General features: G+C 43.0%; 1 protein-coding gene across 1 annotated transcript in view; it reads right to left on the bottom strand.

Moving 5' to 3' along the window:
• The window catches only part of MGMT (O-6-methylguanine-DNA methyltransferase), a 173859-nt gene that overhangs the window by 26908 nt on the left and 124451 nt on the right, over window positions 1-22500 (bottom strand). The window contains exon 4 of the mRNA XM_059821149.1: window positions 8398-8558. Coding sequence (XP_059677132.1) covers window positions 8398-8558 — 161 coding nt within the window. The remainder of the gene's footprint in view (window positions 1-8397; window positions 8559-22500) is intronic.

Below are 22500 nucleotides of genomic sequence, written 5' to 3'. Positions count from 1 at the left end.
CAGAAATGGCTTGTGTTTGGCAGACAATCTATCCTATGAACAGTGAACTCAAATTAGGAGTACTTAACATACGCTTAAAACCAGACAAGCTTCCACTGAAAGTGATGGGAATTTTGCTCTGCATTCAATAGGAACTGGGTCAGGAATTTTGTAAATACTTCTGTCCAGAATGCATTTGTACTGATTTATTTTTTGTTTACTTTTGTTTTTAAATAAAAATAGTTGAGGCAAAGCAATGGGCCAGCTGGGCTGGAAGAAGAATTTGAGACTGGGCTAGTTTTGGATTTTGGGGTTTTTTTCATTTTTGAAGGTTGGAGAGGATTGATTTCTGTTTGAAGGAAATTGTAGGAAAGTATTGGATTGTAAAAATCCATTACATGTCTAGCAAAACAGTGACTTTCTGCTTATCAAAACTATTCTCACATGAAATGGTAATAAAAGAAGGCGCCAGTCTCTGGAATTTGAATTTTGTGTTTTGAATGTTCTGCTGCAGCAGAAATATGAAAGCTTGTCATCTCTTTGCACTTGGATCTGCCATGTCCAGATATGTGAAGCACTAACATTTTCGAGCGGATTATTTCATGTTACTTTAAAATAACATTTTCTAAAAGCCTAAATAGAAATGTATTTGCATGTCTGATGAAGCTGCAGGAATGAAAAAGTCAGAAACATTTCTCAACTTTTTTTTCTTTAGTGAATTGAATCTCTAGTACAAAATTAAGAGAATTTCACAAATTGCAACATAAACAAATGGCAAGAATGACATTTTGCATTTGTCTAGGGCAGGGCAAGCCACCAACAGCGCAGTTCAAATCTGCAAAATATAGATATAACCTGGTAATGCTGGTGGATTTACACTACCCCAGTTGAACTTTAATGAATTTTCCATTTTTACTGGAAAGAAGGTAAACACGGAGAGATGATACTGGGGCAGGTTGGCTCCTGGAGGTCTTTCTGTAGGCTGAGTTTGCTGCTTTTCCTATCGAGGATGGCTATGGTTTGAATACTGCAATCGATGAAGTGGCATCGCCTGGCCTGGGGCTTGGTCATTGCGTCATTCTCCCTGCACTGGCGTGAGGTACCATACCTGCCACTCAAACCCAATTTAGTGTGTGTGTGTATATATAATAAATACAACTAAATAAATATATATTACATATAAATATAAATTAATATATATTTATATAAATAGAAACAAATGTATATTATATATAGACGTTTGTATATATATACACATATATATATTTATACATATATACACACACATCTCAAACAAAGGAAGAAAATCTCAGGAACTGGTGCTTGATGTAACATCTGATACTTATAGTATCAACTTTAGGACACTTGAGAGAAAAGATCACCATGGGACTGACTAAATACGTTGCCCCTGAACACGTACGTGCACATGATATGAAAATACGTACTTTCCAGAGAAACCCAAAACCACTTGTCTTGCTTTAGCAGCCCATCTGGCTGCATATCATCCTCGTAAGCTCCAGCCAGCTAGCTTATTTTTGGATATTGTGTATGGATTTCTGTATGTTAGATCATGTTAGAAAATAACAGGGCAAATAAAGTTACAAGTCATACAAGGACTGAAGAAAATTAAAACTACATAGGACTCAGCCATGTATATGTCTCTATAGATACGTCTCATATCCATAGGCCATCACTTTAAGAATTACAAGTTAATAAAGGTAGTAAAATCGTGAAGATACCATTCACTTCAGTATTTACTGTCTTGAACCACCACGCACACGTCATTCTAGGAGTGAGCAGGAAACTCTTAAGTTTAAGACGTACTTAAAATGCTTATGGTTATTTTTTCTGCTACCGACCCAAGTTACCTACAGCTCAACGAAATCATTCTTAGGTCAAATTCATCCTTTCCACTTCTCACCTGCCCTCACCCTTAACTCCCATTTTCTCCTGTTCCCCTCAATGCTGCAAATCACCCCAACATAACGTTACATCCTTCTTCGTTATCTAAAAAGAAGCCGTCCAGCGACCTCAGGACCGACCGGGACATCTGACATCCCTGAGTGTCCTCCAGCTGCTCCTACTCTTTTGATCAGGTTTTTTCATACCTCTCCCACTTTGAGCCTTGGACCTTCCCCCTCTGCTTCTGCAGCTCCTGAAAAGTAGTTTACTCATTCTTCTGTTCTAAAGAATGACATGTTTACCAGCCATTTCTCTTCCACTGAATGTGAGCACAGAGTTGCTATCCTATTATCCATAAACTGGCACCTGAAGCTTCAAACTTTGCAGCTTTACCAGGCAGTATCTCAACAAAGTCAATGTGTTTTATGGTTTGTTTTTTTTTTTTTAAATCTGTAATTTAAAGCAAGGGAAAACAGATCTGTATTCATCTTAATACTGTAAATGCTTTTCTTATTTAAATAATCTTTATATATTGAAAAGTCTTTGGCTAAATTGTATGTGAGAAAAATTTACTCTTAGGAAATACTGCACACCGTAACCAGGGTAAGAAGCAGCACAGCCGTTTAAACCACTTCTTTTAAACGTAAGCGTTCATGGGATGTTGAATTTGCCCTCTCAGAAGTAGGCAAATTAAAAGCCCCACGATCTTCAGAAAACTTGTGATGTGAGCATTCCAACCACAAAAAGGAAGCCCAGCCTTTGCTGAGTTACAGCCAGAATGCATAAAATCCACTTTTCTTTCTTAATTTGCTGCAGATTTTTTTTTTTTCAAATAGTTTAGAATGGGCAAAACCAGTAAAACAAAGAGGTGCTACTGTGTGCCACTGGTAGGAAGGTGAAAGAGTAATCAAGATGCAATTAATGGAAGGATTTTCTCCACAGGTGCTTTCCAAAGGGAGAGATTCAACACCACCAAGAAGGACGGGCGAGCGTGCAGCACGGGAACGAAGGATGAGTGCGACTCCACAGAGGTGATGTGAGAAAGTGAATAGTTTCTTCAGCCTGTAACCGGTATCTTACAGTGTGCTTTGCCGTTCTTTGGCGGGGACTACGCCAGGTTCACAGCCTGCCCTGCTTTGGTTCGAGTTTCTGAACGAGAAGGCTCCCAGGAAATCACAGGGTAATTATTGATTACAGGGTATGGAGCGAAGGCTTCTTGAAGGGAGAATGGAGGTACTACCAGTTTCTTTGAAGATTCTCTACTCCCATTATGTATGAGGAGTTTCATCAATATCCCTTCTTGGATGAATAAGATAGATACATCACGCACGGGAAATTTCAGCTCCTAATCTGGCTTGCAAAGCTCACCTCTCCACTTCCATCCTCAGGTAGTTCCTCCTCCATCCTTCTGCACAGCTTTTCTCCGCCTTTGGTTTGCAAGGCGACACAGACAACGCCAGACCTGCGGAGCCCTCCTCCCTCGCACTGACACGGTAATTCCCAGCTTATTTGAAGAAACAGGGTGATTGAGCTGGACTGAGCTGAAAAAGCAAAGCTTTGCTTCAGGACCACACCTCCCGGAGAGGGACCCAACTGAGGAACTCCAGACTCGAGAATATAAAAGCATGGTTTTGCAAAGCTAAAGGACTTCATCCGGTGAGGACGGCGGCATGGCGTGGCACGGCACGCAAAGAGCAGAGCCCCAGGGCTGCTGCTTGTCACAGGGCAAAGGAAAACTTGTGTGTCTCCAATTTCCTCTGCTCTTGCTGCTCTAATGAGCCATCTGGTCTGCAAACACACAACCGTTCCTCGCTGCAGCGTCCAGCGCTGCAATGCTTTCTGCATCCTCCACCACTATGGTTATAAAGCACAAATAAAGAAAAGTCAGGAAATTCATGGCTGGCCAATTTAACATTGCCTTTTCCATTTCACAGACCCACAAATCAAGCAACTCGTGCATAGGCTTCAAAACAATAACAGGGTCAATTTTTCTTCTTCATATATGAAGGGGGCTAATGACCATGATACATTAAGACCAATTAATCACTTTCCATTATAAATGTTCAGTGATTTTTCCAAGGTGTAACACCTTGAAGTCATGCTGCAGAGAAGTGGGGAAAACTTGCCTTCTCTTTGTTCAATAAAATTCCACACTGAGCACTGGCCGTGACACAAATTGCTGAAAATTCCAGTTTTTCAATTACATTTAAAAAACCCAGACTGGCTGCATAGGCTACGCTGGACAGCCAGTAAGCCGACAGCTCCTGGAGGTGTTGAGAAACCAGCTTGAAACTTCTCCTGCCTGCCTCGAGCTGTGCTACAGCACCAGGCTCAAACTTTATCACCGACAAGTTACGAGGAGGAATGGTTAATTCTGTATTTAGAGGGCTTTTAAACACATTTCCCCCTTTTAATAGAAATTTAGAAAATTAAAGGCACTTTAGAAAAATTTAAGACACAAGATGAGCCGCTGAAACAATAAATGTCAGAATTCAGCTTGCCTTTGCCTTGGTAATGCACGCGCGCTTGGCAACCAAACTACGATAGCATAATGAAACGGTTATTACCATATTTTCCCCGTCAGTGCAGGGGTTGCTGGAAGGTGCTAGGTGTTCGCGGGAGGACTGGTGTCTCGCTTCCCTAAGAGCCCAGAAAAGCAAAGCATACAGCTAAATGGTTTTCATGTGGCCACCAACTGTGCGTCTTCATCCGTCGGTCGAGGCCGGGAGGTGGCTGAGCTGCGCATTTACCACCAGCCCAACACCCAGAGCAGCTATGGGTGTTGGGGCCGTGGAGAGATGGCTTTCTGCAACTTGCAAGATAACTTTACTTTCTGCATTTGCAAATCTCTCTGCTTTTGTTATCTCAGAATTGATTGTCACTATTCTTCTCTCCACAAGGAGCTATGTCTTAATGGTTGGCACAAAAGCAGCTGCAGAAAATTGACCATGAATTGAGAAGCACTTTACACTTCTTTTTTAAATGAGGAACCTCTTTAATGTGTTTGACATAAGCAAAACCCTTCCTGTCCTCAGATGATGCTAGCACAAGAAAAAAAAAAAAAAAAAAAATTGATATAAGCACTGATTAAGAAAGAAAACATCTAACAGTCAGTCCTGATCACAAAAGCACTTGATGATGGAACTCAAGTCACCAAACATCAAAGAACCACACTATAAGTGGTCATATTTACAGGGAAGGGGAGAAAAGAAGGGCCAAAGGTTTTGACGATTTGTTGGAAGAACTGCTGCTGAGCAGAGACGTGTAAGGAAATCGGTGTGATGAGAAAAAGCCTTCCTGGCTTTGGGTCCTCATGCTCTCGCTTAGGTTTATTCTTCATTTTTAAGTGCCTGGAGAAGTGAGTAGGGACTTTCAAATGTAAATGTGAAAAAGTAAATAAATACCAAATTCCTAATTTAGCAGTATTGCAATTCTGACTTATGGATAAATTGAAATGCACAATGCAATCCATTACAATGCATTTTTTAACCTTACCTTTCTACTAAATAACTTTTAAAAATAGTTTCTTCAAAGTTTTGACATATATTTCCACATTCCTTCCAATAGCAATTTCTTCTATTTTATGAAAGTATTACTAGGAGAAAATAAGAGAAGAATAGAAATGCTACCACATCACTGTGATTTGTGCCAATTAATTCTTCGTTAGCGTTTCCATTACATACGTGCCTTCCCCCCATAAAACGTGCACACCTGGTCTCAGTCAAAGAACAAATAACTGAACTAAATTAAAAAAACCTGAACCTGCACATGTTACAACAAGAAAACCGCACTCCAGTCCCCCCCAGCACCGAACCAGCGATACGGAAGGTCAAACCCCATTAGGACCATTGCTGCCCAGCCCGTGGCCAGCCCAGCCAGCGGGACTGTTACAGAACATCTCGAAACACAAGGTCAAAATCAAGTGAAAAAGAATGGAAAGAATGTAAAGAAGATACTTCATAACAAATGCACCTGGTATTTAGACATAGTAAAGATAAAAACTGTTTCCGGTAATCTCCACTAACTAGCAATAACGATTAACGCAAGGACGAATTGTAGAAAAATAGAATAGAGTGCCAAAATAGTGCCCTAGAGTTAACCTGCCTCATTATAATCTCATTATAATGTGAAAACCACACCTCCTGGCTAGAAAACACCCCCAACCCAAAAAAGCCCCCTACTCTCTGAGCATGCGTAGTGAATTAAAAGAAGACTGTATCTTTAAGATGAAGTAAGAAAAGTACTAACCAATAGTTAATTAAGGGGTAGGATCAGTAGGTGTAACTAACTTTGTTAACTGTTTTAAATACCTGTCATGATTTTAACCGGGTGTGCATGTTAGGAGGAGAAATCCCCCATGCACCCGGCGCTGCAATAAACCAATGTCGGCTTTCTAAACTAGCATTTGGTTTGGAGAGTTTTCTTCGTTACGATTTTCGGTAACAGGACCACCAGCCGCATCCTTCACAGGGCCACGGGTACTGCAGAGAGACCCAGCGTTGATGCCCACAGCCACCGGCCACGTCCCATCCCATCCCCACAAGCACCTCTCTGATGGGTTCAGCACTTGGACCGTGCTGAAGAGCTTTCCTTCCTCCCCTCAAAAAAATGCGAGCGTGATGATTGCTTTCCCTCAAGAAGCTTCCTACTAACAAATATACTTATTTTTCCTCTTTTAAATGATCTTCAGTCTCTTCCAGCGTTGCCTGCACAGGAAGGTTGCTGCCTAGGGAAGGACCAAAGTCCCCTACCAACTCCGACCGTAAGTCAGTCAAGGCAAGCCTGCTTGGGGCTAAACCCCAAACCAGCAGTTGAAACATGAGCAGCGCTTAGACTAAGAAATTTCATTAGCCAAGCTAAAAGAATTCAGTAGCCAATTTAGAAAAACTAATAAAATAAAAGCATTACTTTAAATGTTTTATAATCTTCTGGTGGATAATCTGGGAAGCAAAATTCCACTGATGTTATTCAAAGATGGAAGGAACAGCAGCCGTAACTATTTCCCACCCAGCTTTGCCCATTCACACTCACCCCAACCCTAAGGTTTTCACAACACGGGTCTTAATTTTACCCCAGCTAACAAAAAAGAGTTCTCAAATGATGATTTAATCACCTAGATGGCCACACTTCATGAGCATTTTAGCAATTTTGACCTCATAGTGTCATTAGTGCTTATTTTCCCACACATTAATCGGATGGTTTCACTAAAACTTCTAAATGAAATTTTTTTAGTAGTTGATAAAAATGATGTTTGTATAAAAATTAGAGGGAGACAGCACAATACACAACTTAGGTTAATAAAACCTCAGTACGCACCCTGTAATTTGACTACAAAAGATGTCGCGCTGAGAAAATTTCATAACGTAGAAGAATAAGTGCGGAAGTTCATCATTAAAACAAAAGTACAGTGCAAAGCTCACAAAGTGTACGGCTCCCACCTTGCGAAAGCAGCAGCCTGATTATCTGCAGAAGGCTCTGCTCAGCAACCGCTTTTTGATTTTGGTGTTCTACTTGCAGCTGCCATTAGCTAATTAAGAATAAGAAAGCGTAACAGCAAGAAGAAACCTACTATTTATAGGAATTTGAATAAAACCAGCAATTAAGAGCAGACACAGCTGAGCTCTTGTCGATACTACTTTGACACTTGCCTGTCAAAACAGCCCTGCCTTTCACGGGTAAAACTGTGACGTATAGGCCTTATGCCTTCAAATAGAAACCTATGCACCCGTATTTAAAAGATGTCTTTCACCTTGAACCACAAAAAAAGAAAAAGTACGTATAATTTAGAGTTTATACAAAAACCCGTGCTATCTTACCTCGTGTAATGTAGAGGATACCAGCCCCTTTTTGGTGCTATATTATTATGGAATCTAATACAATTAAAAAATATATCTCTTAAACTGAAGATTTTATTCGCTGGGAAATGATGACAGTCATGGACAGACCAGAAGGCACTGCAAAAAGCAGACCTCTGAGATTTTTTTCCTTTTTTTTAAGTAATGAGATCTATTTCATTTCAAGTTATTGACTTCTGGTACGAGGTCTTCAGGAACACAGCCGGTAAACGGCGAACAGCAAGGAGAAACTTTTCTCAGGTCTTTTTTTAATCTAAATACACGAATAGCATAACTTCTTTGTAACAATACTTGTTCTTTGTTTAAAAAAATCCGAATAGTATCTATGATAACTTTGAGGAATCAAAACATAGCTACCTTACGCAACCTAACTATCGCTGACCGTTTCTATGGCACTGGCGAGGTGTCCATGTCAATAGACATGGACGCGTCTAAGCCTCATTCCCCCTGTTGCTGCCAAAGGCTAGTTTAAGTGAGCAACGACCTTACTGAAAAGCCTTCAGATGTGTTCATACTCAAACCTTTCAGGCAGCAACTGTCGGGAGCTGAACCGCGTCTTTTTTATTGCCATTGACCAAGAATTAGGGAGATGGGAGCCAGCACCACCCTGGCTGACGGGCACAGGGAGGGGATGGGCACCCCGCGGTAGCGCGGCACAGACCTCGTCGGAGCAGCGGGTGGTGGAAGGCCGGCACGGGAAGGCTCGCCGTCCTCGCCGGCTCGCAGAAGTAGGCGTGCAGCCAGGCCATGCACTGCTTCAGCGGCTCCGTCATCTCCTCCGCGCCTTCGCACACCTCGCAAGCGGCCGAGGACTCTGCCCTGCTGCGAGAGAGAATTGCAAAATTGTAATGATAAAAATTATAAAAATGAATGTTCATACTCCCTACATTGGCAGAAAAACGTATCATCTCAAAAGCATTCAATCTGGAGTCAGACTCCATCTTTTTTCTGCTCTGATAAAGGTGAAAAGATTCGTAACAGCGATAACAAAAATGCATCCTCGTCACCTCGAGAAATGCACTGACGACACACGGTTGCTTACACCTGTAAAAAAATTTGTATTGGATCGGTGAGAGGAAAATGCCGAGCATCAGGGGGAAGCCTCAGGGAGCAAGAAAACCACCCAAGCCCATGGTAGATGACACATCCTTCTGCCTCCAGGGTGGATGGAGGTGAGGCTCCTCTTCCATGTCCCCCAAGGGCACAGTCCCGTCTCCTCAGGGACCTTCCCTGGGGAAAGGAGGAAAGGAAATGGCTTTCTGCCGAACCCGCGCCTTCCTCTGCCCCGCTTCCTTCCAGCGACGGTGGCAGGTTTCTGCTTTCCTCCACTTATTGAATTGGAAGGAAGCAATTGAGAATTCATTTGATTTTCAATGGCAGCTCGTGCTTGCAGGACACCAAAGAGCAAAGCAAGCAAACAGAAAGCACCTGCAAACAAAAATGTACTTCTTCCCTTGCTACTTTTTTCTTCTTTTCCTCTGGAAAAGCAACGTGTGTATGAGAGCAATGAAACATTGGATTTGCAAACAGCCAGCCATGTTTCCCAACCCTTTCAGTGAGGCAAAGCAGCGCTGGTGAAGGGGTGCCGGTGCTCCCCTGGTTCTTTATGAGATCGTGTGTGGTGGGTGTCTCTCAAAACGGCAGAGACTGGTTTCAGGGCACCGATAAACAAACAGAGCCCATTAGCAATGCACCCAAGAGAAACGATGGGAAGAACGATAAGGAGACAACATGACGGGTGACTGCCAAAACAGCAAGCCCTGCCTGGGACCTTCTCGTATCCAGACTCTTAAGCACTGAAGAGCCATCCTAAGGTTTTCTGATTATTGCAGCTTTTTTTTTCCCCCAGCTGGAAATACAGCCAGACCCCAAAACAAGAAGCTTCTCAATAGCGTGCTGCTAAAACTCAACAGCATAGTCTTCCAGTGAGGGGTTGGATGGGTAACAAAGTAGTAGGGAGGAGGGAAAATTGTAGAAATACCCAAATCCGTGAGAACCCGAGACAACGGAAGAAAGAGAAAACCAGAGCAATTCTGCCACCCAGGTCAGGGGAAAGAGCAAACCAACCCAAACTCCCCAGTACACTCGAGCGTGCCGCAAGCGAGCAAAAATATTTTGTTAGTTCCATCCTAGCAGAAAGCCAAAGAAAATGAAACGTGTGATGTACCAGTAATGGCATAAAAGACACCAGGTCTGCTTTCACCACAAGGCACCTTTGCAAAAAGACCCGACGGCTTCACACGCCTGATCCACAACGGCTCGTGGAGCCGAACACGACGGGACGTTGGTGCAATCAGACACCAGCCCCGGCTCTGCCTCCGGACAGGATAAATGATGAGCAGGCGGGAGCTGGCTCAGGGTTACTCTCAGAAGCGAAGCCCTCACTCGCCCAGTGCGTGATCGAACGGCCCTGCCATCTCCCCCAGCCCCAATTCATTTTCTGATTAATTGTTAACCACTGAAGGCCACATAATTACTGATTAGAAAGTGGCAGAGAAGAAGAGGGACACAGAGGCGGACAATTAAAACACTCCGGTCGCACAAGAATACGAGTTGATGGCTTGGAGCAGAGGCAAAACAAAAATGAGAAATCAGCTTTGGATCCAGTTTGCTAGAAATTAAGTGCAATTTTATTTCTCTCTTTCCATTTATTTACCAAATTAATGCTTTTGATTTTTTTTTTTTTTGGTGTGTGTGGAGTATCAATTTGCTTTATAAAACTGATGTCTACTTTATGTTATTTTGCTATTTAATAATCTCTTTGCAAAAAAAAGGTATGAGAATCTGTGCATAAACTTTTTTGCATGAATGCCTATGACGTGGACATCAAACCAAGCTCTCGACACCACGGATGATCCGTTATTCTGCACATGTACAACACTCAGCAGAATATGGCTCAGTTTTACTGTGGATTGTTAGAGCTACAACAATATAATAACTACAGAATATAATAACGCCTTTGAAATCTCGAAGAGAAGTTGGTAGACTTTTCTGCTCCATTTATCCAGAAGAGCATAGAAGGCACTCAAAACTCCGGTAACCTTATGTTTTTCACATCGTCTTGTTTCACATCCTCAGGAGTCTGGAAATGATTTGGACTGTAATATCATCGTAAAACCAAAAAACTTCGTCTCCTCGCTGCTCTGCAAGCAAGCAGCCCCCAGCAGCTGGGCTCCTGGCTCTGCCTCCGACCGCCCCAGCCTGACGCTGGCAGACAGACACCGTAATTTCCTCCTGCTCCGGAAAGGCACCAAACTACCGCCGTTCTCCCCCAAAACAGGTGGGAAGCAGCATGCCAGCGTTGGTGAAGCGCAGTGCTACCGAGGCTGGTGCATGGGCTGCTCCGGGCTTTGCCTGAAGCCTCAAGGTAACCGTCAGGCCATTAGCTCCGTATTTACCATAAGGAACAGAGTAAAGGTCCATCAATCTCTTTGAGAAGACATGAATTACAGGAGCAGCTTTGCCTGTCTGTGTAGCTGGAAGGGCTGCAGGAACCCGCTGCGAACCGTAGCAAGGCTTAGCCATCCCAATGCACGGATACGTTCACATACACATTCCTCACTTCCACCCGGTCTTCCCTGGCAGGACTGTTTGGATATCAGTCTTAATTTTAATTTTTTTTTAATTACTGCTTTTAAGAACAGTGCCTTGTTGCTGCTGAACACCTCTAGAAGTTTTTAGTGAGACCTTTCTCCCACCACTTCAACACTGGACACTTTCACAACACCTGCCACCTCCAAGGCCACCTCCCCCTTGGTCAAGAAAGCAAAAGCTTTGCAAGATGAAAATGCATTGCTTTCTAAGAATGCATTGACTTTTCACGTGGGATACAAAGTCGATTTGCCAACATATATGTTGAGAGCTTCAAAATGGCAGAAAGATTAAAAAAACCCAACTTCATATTAATTTTGCTTGGCTAGAAATGCTAACAACTATTCCTGGGAATTTGACAGCATTAATAAAGAAAAAGAATGAACATAACTCATGCATGGGTGTCTTCTGCTGGCCCTCCTCCCCCCCCTGCCCTCCTCCCCTTTCTTCCTTCCAAAGTTGCAAAGCAGCACTCCTTCTACAAACTACCTCATCATTAAAAATTCAACTTAAAACACCAGCTGCCTTTTAAAGGATCTTCTCAGGCTTCAAAGCTATGCTTTGGTCCAACTAAACCATACATATGTTTCAAAAAGCAAGACAAAAGTGATCTCAAAGCATTCATAAGGAGAAAAGGAGAGCAGATGAGTTACAGCACGGGAAATTGCCCCCCCCCCGTGTGAAATTCTTCTGCTCAGTCTTAGGCTGCTTGGAAGGTTTCTGAACACCCTACTCCACGCATTGATCTTTGAGCACCTCTAATGTCAAGATGGACAGGAAAAAAGTTAGTTGTATACCATCAGAGAAAAATCTCCATCTATGAGTCATATTAACCACTTGTGCCTAATCTTTAGCAATGAAGAAGAAAAAGGGGACCCTCTTTCTTTAACGTCCTGCCCTTGGTGATCTCCAGAGGAAGGGACTTGCTCCAGCTGCAGAGCCACCAGCACACAAAGTGACGGCCGAGTGGCCATTTGTTCTGTGCTTTACCTATGGAAAGCTTATGTCTTAAACCTGTGATTCAAGAAGACGGAATTTTCACTTTTATACAGGAAAATAAAATAAGCACATTCATCTAAAAATGCAAGAAACTAAACAGAAGGCGTAAGAAGTCCGACCACTTTACTTTTGCCCTGGAGAATTTCATTATCTTTCCTTAAAGAGTACCAACACCTTTTTTTTGCAATGGGACCAGAATAATAAGAAATATTTCTTTAAAATGCGGTAGTCTTATTTAAATCACTTACACTTTCATTGGAGACTGTCATTGCACTTGTTTTCATTAGTGAATTGTGTTGGGTCCTGCCTGGCATCTCAAAAAATTCAGAGAGAATATTTTTGTATTTTCACTTGATCAACAAGTAATCATTACTGTAGGGTTTTCAGGTTGTTTGTTTTTTTTTTAACTGAAACTTTTTTGTTTGCATTGATGTGCCAGCCTCTAACATGTGTGCAGTAAGTTAGAAGTCTGTCTTAACTTTGTGGTGATGTTAAACGGATATTCAGCTGCAAGAGACTGACTCATCTATGTGGCTTTACAATGTCACGCTTAATTAAAACCACATACTCCTCAAACAGAAAAAGCCATGCTTGTTTTAAGCTATAAAAAGCAGACATCTAAAAAAATATATATTTTTTTTTTAAGTCGGATGTCTCTCAAAAGGAGACGTTTTGTCAGGCCAGGGAACGACTGCTGCTGCTGCAGATCTCCAGCCTGTGCGTTCAGCTCTCGGTGGTGGCGAAGTCCAAGAGAGACGTAGGGTCATCCCAGCACAGGGATCCACCACGGCCCCAGTGCAGACCCACTGCTCCAGCTTACACACAGACAGCTATTCCATACCATTCCTACTGCAATCCTACGTATTTATTTCCATGACAGCTCTTTTTTAGGACTGAACAAACTCAGGAAGGCACCGGGCTCTTGCTGCCACGCGGCTGAGAGGTGTCTTCCCGAGGCTCCATCCCCGCCGCGTCTCTTCAGTGACTCCTTATGTTTGCACGGGACGAAATGAAGGAGAAGATGGTTTTAGCGGAGGGGGAGAAAAGCAGAAACAGCACCTGCTTCAGTTTAACCGGCTCCTTCCAAACCACTTGCCAAGAACGGGAGGTTTCTAACGTGCTTCCAAAATAAACATGTAAGCAGCAGATTGGCTTCAGTATCATCCTAAACAGCTTAACCATTATGAGAACCAGAGCAATGCTGTGAGAAGCCTCGGTGGGTAGCCATCTTCTAAACTGGTATGATTTTAATGATTTATTTTATTTCCAAGCTACTTTTTGCCTCAGTCAGTCCTTAATAGACCTTAACGGAGAACATTATAAGATGGACTTTGAGTTGTGCGCTTTAAAATAAAGAGAATATATCACAACAGCTCTGCTGGCAACTTCCTTATGTTAAAGCCAAGAGCTGGCAGCTTCATTAGGGTAAATACTATGAGAATGTTGTATCGGCTCCCACAACATACTTATTTGTATATTTATAAAATGTTTGTATATATTAAAAATAATTGATTGGTTGAACATAACATCCAGCGTTCGCTTCCACTGTCTGTAGCCACATGCACCTGAATGTTTTATCCCCAGATAACTACCTCACCCTCTAGGGTTTGCCTCAGAAGAGGTTTATAAACCGCTTCAGCTGCTGAGCTGATGAAGAGTCCCCTTTATTTCCCCAACTAGCACAAAAAAATGCAGCTCCTCCTAGACAGCAGTCAGCTAAGGGCCACTGGTACATGTGGGTGGACTCAGATAATTCGTTATTACGTCACTATAATAACTACAACAGTTCCACTCAGATAACAGCAGGGATAAAGACCTACAATAAGAAATAAATAGAAAAAAAAAATATGGAATGCATGTTTTCACATACAACTTCCCAATCTCTTGTCATGGAAATTAGGGTCTTTGCCAGGCTGTTACCAACTGAATTGTGTGTTGACACCATGGTACACATGGTACTGAAGATCACTGGGTTTGCAATATCCTATTATCTTCAGGTATGTAGAAAATAAACATATTTGGACACTCAACCACATCCCATTGTATGTTTTTTAAGGGCATCCATAATTTCTTCCACTGTGTTCCTTGAACAAAAAACATAAGCACTTTTGTTCATTAACAACAAATTTTATATTAAAATATAAGTAAATTGGTCCTAATTAAGAGGCTTTTGGATCCTGTTATGACCAGAATGCTGTAAAAGCAATCATCAGCCGTACTCTTCACAATGCAGATGGGACAAAATCTCACCAAACCCTTTTCTTAGCCTGCCTTCATCAAAATCAACATCAAAATTCCATGTCATGGAGTCTAACATGGACAGATGAAGAAAGAAGAGTGCAGAGGAGCAAAACCAAGCAGGAAACCCAACACCTGCAGAAGGTGCGATGGGCAGAGATGGGGGCGTGCAAGAAAGAGCAGAAGGCAATGACCTGTCTCCGAATGGGAGCCCTGATTTCCCCGCGCTGCTCCTAAGGCTCCCCAGTGCCTAAAGCTTCTCGATTTACACCCAGGAGAAAGAGACAGAAGTACCTGGCAGACACAGACACTCAATTTTAATTAAACCTGTAATAGAAAACATTGAAGTTTGGCCCCGGAAATCTGCAAGCACATTGATAGGGTAGCACAACGCTCAGCGTCTCCAGTTTGAAGAGTACCTCCAGGCTGGGGTAAGTAGGAAGAATTGCTGTCTGTGGGACACATCCGTGTTTTTTCTCCTCCATATTTTGATGCTTCTTTGGCCATTCAATTTCTTACAAGTCTGTACCTTAAGGAGGTCCAAAAATTATCACAATAACCCTATGTCCAGTAGGGATGAAAAAGGCTCTGATAGGAAAGCATTAATGGAGTAGAGGGAGACAGAAATAAAGCAGCAAGAAAAAACCCCTGCAAGTATCTTCTATTAAAAGATCCTTTTTTTCCCTCAAAATTCCCCCAAAACAAAAGGTAGGGGGGAGATTATAGAAACCTTCCCAGACCAGGGAGCCCAGCAGCGGGACCTGGACCCAAGGTTGCACCACGCCAGGGAGATCCAACCTCGGCGGCCGTCCCAGCGGTAATTGAAGCCCAACCTAAGCAAGTGTTTGGTGACTGTCCGTAAAGAGCTCCATGTGGCTGTCATGCTAATCCTCTTGTTAAGGGAGAAAGACCAGAGGCCCGTTGCTGCAGCAGACTCCAACTATAACGAATGGGCTCTGACATGACCCTGCAGCCCTGCTCGGCGGTCGGAGCGCGTGATGCGATCTGACAGCAATTTAGACATGGCTCTCTTGGAGACTGCAGACCTACTTAACGTCAAACGAGAGGGGGAATGTGGGTGGACTTCTGGCTTTTACCCTCATGCCAGGGTTAAAAAAGTAGAAAAAAAGAGGTTTTTTGACATCAGGCATATGGAAAAGGATCTTACAGAAGGAATCTTCCCATGGGTGGAGAGGAAAACATTTTTGGGATTATTGCCCAATTACAGTAGAATTCTGTCATCACCTTCAGGGAGAGTTTAGGATGTAGCCATAACCCCTCTGTGAGTCACCCGAGGAACATAAGAGTCCTTGGAGCATCACACAGGAGCAGACAGTCTCTAAATGACTTGAGACCAGTGAGAAGAAAGGGTCCTTGGGTCGTTTTCCCCACGAGATGCCATGTGCAGCCCAAGGACTGGACAAGCCTGTGCAGGTGAGCAGAAGCCCTTCCTCCTGGTGCCTGCTACTCGGGATATTGCCTCTCGGACAGGCTTCTGCACCACCAAAGCTACCATCGGTTCGGGACGTCTCCCGGCAGTCAGCATCCATGATTAAACCATTCCCTAGGCATTGATCAGCTGGGGGGCACATCAGGTGGATCAAGCATCTCCACGGCTTGGGGTCATTAGTATCGCTAATTGTGAAGAGCTCCTAAATCAGAGTAAATTTTTACATTTGCAGGAGAATTCACTGCTGATTCTCCAGGATCTGAAAGGTAACCCTTGTCATGAAATAGCTACAAGGAGCAAATATAATGTAAAAGGTTATGTACTGTTTTTTTTTAAACAGCATTTTCTTATTTTATCAGGAAATGACTGAAGACAACTCTCCACACAACGCTCATGCATGTGAAGTCACCAGAAGTCAGGCCTGTATAAAAAGTTGCCCTGTCTGAAAAGTGAAGGCTGACTGTCTCTTTCTTTACCTATATGTCTGTGCTCGTCTTACCAAATCATTTTTTTCTTAGAGAAATAGCTGGTGTGTTACTTTTCAAACGGAAGAATCAGTAATGATTAGAACACAAAAATTAACATTAAAACGAGACTCAGTCATGCAGCATTATTCTTTACATAATAAATGTAGAGTTAGCTGGCATTTTTACTGAAGCCTTCATTGTGAAATTAAATAAAAATGTATTTTATCAACACGTAAATGTCATTTAAATAGCCTTTCTTTGATAGATGAAGGCTAAAGCCACCCCAAAACTGCAGATGAATTATCTGGTCTCTAATGATTCCAAAACGATTACAGGATGCAGAGCAATCTCGTTAAATTTTATTCAAAAGCTTACTACACTTGTGTTTTCTCTTATTTTTCTATCAATGAAACCCATGAGGTTTAAGAACAATTCATTATGTATGAGACCCAACTTACAGTGCTTGACTGTTGATTAATAGGAAAGTTTGCTGTATGTACATTTGCAACATTAGATGCATACAATATGCTAACTTATTCTTTCACCGAAGCTAATTATTTACAAAAATGACTACTCGAGACTACAATTTATTAAATGCATGCATCCAGTCTCAATTTGGCCCCAAAAGACAGTCTGGAATGAAGATCTTTTACTTGATGTGACAACTTCTAGAAACAGTGTTATTAATATTGTAAATGTGGCAAATAAAGAGTTCAAATAGCCGTATGTCTGTGTTGCATTTTTTCCCCACAACTGAATCAATGAACAAAGCAGCTCTTTAGGTTTAAAATTCATGGAGAAGCACATCCTTACATAGTTTAATTTAGCTTCTTATAAATGAAGTATCTGCATGACAGTAGTAAGAGATTAAAAAAAGGATGAGAGCTGCAATAAACAGAACAAACACCCCAATTCCTGTTGAACGACCCCACCACAGCTCCTTCTAAAACCTACTAAGAAGAAATCAATGCATTTATGGAAGAGCGCAAGAACTCAGAACTGAGTAAGACTTATTCCTTATCACACAACTTTTGCAATATTTCCTCCATTCTGCTTTTATCTGTTATTGAGGATGTAAATTCTTATGGATCTGACTGGTCAGAAATTCTGCATTAAACCGATACCTCTCTTTTGCCCTGAGAAAGAAGACTCTACACAAAAATTTGGGTGTGAAATACAAATTCCAAATAAATAGATGCACCTCTTGAGTAAAATACAGAGGTCTCTAAATGGCCTAGTCTTTTTTCCAACTCTTGCAATTAATGCTGTCAAATTTAGGTACCAAACGGAGGTTGGCTAAGAAAGCAGCACATGCAGCCCATCGCCGCTGCCGGCCGCGATGCCTGCAAAGCTGCTGCCTGCTTGTTCTGTGCTACCAGTGCGTACCAGCAAACACTTTAAAGAAGGGAGTGAAACTCCTGTCTTCACATGCCAAGATAAGGAAAATCAATGTCAATGCCCAAAAGACTCAAGTGATAGCACTGAAGGTCATTAAATGCTACTCACTGCCCTCTACCATTAAAGTTTTGATTGGAATCCTATATAGAGAGACACAGATTTCAAACAAGATCTTGCCCTGGGATATGGTACTGTGAGACCATGGAGGAAACAGCAATCAGCGAGCAGTGGACTTTCCTAGGAACACAAGGAACACGTTCAAGGAAAACAATGCTATGTGTGTGTGGTCTTGGCTTATTTTTCCTGAACATATTTATTGTGTTTTCAGAGAAGTGTATCTCATTATGAACAAAGATCTCTGTTAAAACAACGGTAAGGTGCAAGGACAACCACTAAGATGTTACGGTTCTTCATCCACCTCAATCTTCTGCTGCACGTCCCAATGCCCCAAGTCCTGCTTCGATGTCCACTCCATGCCAACCTCCTTGCCTCTCCTTACATTGCCCAGTTTCAATGTTCTGCCCTTTTTCTACCCTGGCCACCAGCCATCCTCCTTAACTCACCTTGTTCGGACTGTCTCAGTACTACTCATTGTCTGACCTTACTGCTCTACAGAGGATTTCACGGCCCACCTCTGTGCTGGTCACCAATTCAAGTACCGCTTTCTTCCTGTCTCCCAATCACGTATTTTCCAAACTGGAAATAAGCTGGAATAAGCTGCCCAGGGAAGTGGTGGAGTCACCATCACTGGAGGTGTTCAAGGAACATGTGGATGTGGCACTGCGGGACATGGTTTAGTGGGCATGGTGGGGTTGGGTTGGTGGTTGGACTTGATGATTTTACAGGTCTTTTTCAACCTTAATGATTCTGTGATTCTGCGATTCTGTAATTCTTGTTCTCTCCAGATTTCACCCTGCACGTTTCTACCTCGTTTGTGCTAGCAGAAGTCATTCAGGCAGGTCAAGAAAACTCTAGTTAGTTCTGGTGCTCATCAGCACCGTGAGGTTGTATCGCCTTCGTGCTCAGCCCCCGAAACAGCCCAGAGAGCTCCTTCCCCAGAGAGACCCATTCCCCCTCTATGAATGAAACTTTTCAAAAGCCTACAGCTGGGCCATATTCGAACACAAAAATATTCTTAGTATCAGAGTGGCCTCTTCATAAATATTTCTGTTTCAAATCAGCGGGTTTGGCAGCAGAATGACTGGAAAATTTGTCAAAAAAAGAAAAAAACCCGTTTCTGTATACCTTCTCGTTGGAGAGGACCAACCTGTTCTAGATTGAGGACGGGGGAAATGAAGCACATGCCCAAAAGACCTTCAACCAGCAACAATTAAGCAGATGCTTTGCATGAAATGCTTTAAAGCAAAAAGCAAAAATTCAGCCAAGTTACAAGAAGCAGCACACTCTCACCCAAGATGTTAGGCAACATTAAGCATAGGTGATATCATCAGTTCTATCTATAATTAGGTTAAAAGAAAGTCAGTTAATTTTAGCACTTACAAGAAATTGTTACAAAACATTTTTTCTTATATAAAAGAATTCTCCCATCAGACTTGCGAGGTCGGTTTTATCACAGGCAATTAACTGTGTTAGGGCTGGCTGCAGGGGACCCTTAAACCGCAGACCAGACTCCCTTCACCTCTCCACTTAGCTCCTCTGTTTTAGGGTATTCACCACAGCTCTCCCCACTATTTCCCAGCTCTGTGCAACTGCCACATAGCATCACCTTGTACATAAACCCCACCACCTCTATTCAGAAGTTTGCCTCACAGTAATAACCCAGTTGCTAACTGGTATCTGAAGTAAAATTTACATTTTTTCTACATATCTGAGATAGATATAATACCAATTATGCATGGATTTAAAAAACCAAAAACCTACGGCAGTTAAAATACACATTACAACCCTTACACTGCAAGACCCGGATCTCTGATCTCCGCTGGTGCACGGGGAAATTGAAGGAGGAAAACTTAAGGCTGAATTATTGGAGCTGGGCTTTGACTTTGGATGTCCACCTTGACGTGCGTTAGTGCATGAATTCCAGATGAAAGCGAGCACCAAGAATTATAATCAACAGCACCTGCAGATACTCCAGCCTATTAAAATGAATTAAGATACAGATAAATCAGGAACCTCTTAAGGATTCCACTCATCAGGCCATTTTTCAAACCAACTTCCCGGTCTGGGTGTAACGCAGTCTGTGCCCTCTGAGCATCTCCTGTTAGGACCAGCCCCAGGCTCATCTGATGGTCCCATAAGGGCAGAGATCGGCATAGGACCTGACGCGCACACTCCTGCCACGACCGGAGATGCGCTGCCCATCTTCTGCTTGAAAGAATTATGTAAATATTTTCACCCCATGAATGAGGCCCTTCTGATGCACCTCACACCGAAGCAGCTGTACGGGAGAAAGGACGGCAGGAAAGGCACCGGACAAAGCCCTTGAGGCCAGTTTGACCCTCCCCATGTGACTGCGAAGCTGCTAACATCAGTGCAAAGAAATGGTATTCATTTATTTTTTTTAGACCAGGTATGAACACTCAGAAACCACAGAAACAAACACTGGCATCAGATGAAACCATCATGGAACTTGTCAAGATCTGGGTTCCTAGCAGGCATTCATCATCCCAAGTTTCACGTCAACATAGGCTGAGAAGAGGATGCTTGGAAAAAACTGCTAATACATGCCAATTAAAACAGCAGAGTTAATAAATATACTTTCTCTCTCCCCTCAACGCTTTTCTACAGGGCTTTGAGATCGTCTCCCACACGCATCGGCAGGATCTTTCTAAGAATGGCATTACCCAATGAAGAATTGGATTTACTTCTTACCCGTCAGGCCTCAAACCCAGAAATACAACCCTACAACAGCAGGAAGAACAAAAAATATGGCGTGTTTTCCTTCATTTTAATCAACGTTTGCCAGCACTACTTCTTTACAGTTTGCAACGCACTGCAGTGCCATGGATCACCTCTTTGGAGGTTTTGTGTCATGACACCCCATCGCACGCACGGGACGGTCACTTTTGCATGGGCACGTACGCCCGAGGAGAGACACGAAGCCGTATCTGAGGCGGCTTTGCAGGCGCCCCATGGGAGGCCCTCTGAAGGCAGTGGGAGCCTTCAGGAGCGGTACGGGGCTCCCCCGGCCCCCCGCCCGGGAGCATCTCCCGAGCAGCCCACCGCCCGCGCTCCCTGCATCTTCTGAATCCAGGAGGAAAGCTTTTCTTCTCCCAGGTAACCAAGCAGAACCCAGTCACAGGACTGGAAAAACAGTAGGGCACATCAATAAAACCAATAAAAATTCTGTTTCAAAAAACTGCTGTTATAATTAACTGAAATAAGAGTCTATAAACTGCTACCTCAAAAGGAGCTTGTTAAAGACTGACTATAGGAACTGTAATTTAAATAAACTCTCCCCTTCATGGACCACCTTGGCCACAGCATGCCTCCCTCTTCTCCCACCCTCCCGCAAACCTCTGGATCCCAGTGGGATGCCTAACCGCTGGGATCCAGGAGCTTCGGGACTTCTCCGTGCAGAGGTGCTGCCCCGGGATGTGGACCTGATGTGAGCTTATAATGGCATCCAAACCCCCGCCGTGGAGGAATCGCATCCGAACCCCCGCCGTGGAGGACAAAGCGGGATCTAGCAGCAGCTGTGAATCACAGCCCTGGCACTGGCACATTCCTGCTCTCAAACCCCACTGATGTCCTCTGGCAGGAGAGACGGAGAGGCTCACAGACCCTCCTTCTGACTAAGTCGAGACAGACAAAACTACTTTGCATAACTCTGTTTCGAATTGCGTGGAAATCTTTTCCAAGCGGCTTTCTCTCCTCTCTCTTCTGAAGCGGTGAGCGGCGCCTGGAGACTGCTGTCCTCCGAGCTTTAGGTGCATCTGCATTACAACCCCATTAGCTTGTGTACTACACTCATTAATAAATAAGCTTCCCACTTAAGTGCCTTTCTTGTAAATTGGTTTGTTCTGTTCCATATAAATAATATAAATTTCTCTTATCAAGTATGGTGGATTTTTTCCTTTACCTATGTACAGACACGATAGTAATTTAAGCGAAGAAGCAGTTCATGTAACGTGCTTCCTCAACATCCCTTGTCATCAGTCCGTATTTACTAGGGCAGCTGCAATATGTTAAATACTTAGCATAGCATAAAATAATGTCTTTAATAACTGGCATAAGTATATTGACCATATGTCAAAAGTAAAAGAAAAAACCCTACTAAATGGATAGTTATCGTAATTGTATTTTAAAACACTGAGGTCACATTTAATTTTGAATCTAAGCTCTTAAAATATGCTTTCTGGCAAAGACAGAATAATAAAACCCTTAAGAGTAGAAAAAAAACGTATATTATTATCGCAAATCTCTTTTCCAGATTACAAATACTGCAATCAACAAACTGAATAAAAACTTTAATCAGAAATATTGTCACTGGCTTTGAAAACTGCACCTTGAAGTCAAAGGATGCTATAATTCAGCTCTTTGCTCCGTCTCCCCACTCTCAGCCTCTACCCACTCCCTGCAGCCTCCGCGAGCTCCCCAGGACCCCTCCGTGCTGCCGGGAGCAGGGACACGGTGACTGCGTATCCCCGCCACGCTACTC

Source organism: Gavia stellata, chromosome 9 (assembly GCF_030936135.1).
Source record: "Gavia stellata isolate bGavSte3 chromosome 9, bGavSte3.hap2, whole genome shotgun sequence".
Classification (NCBI taxonomy): Eukaryota; Metazoa; Chordata; class Aves; order Gaviiformes; family Gaviidae; genus Gavia; species Gavia stellata.
The sequence above is the reverse complement of the archived record's forward strand: the minus strand, read 5'-3'. Positions and strand labels throughout refer to the sequence as shown.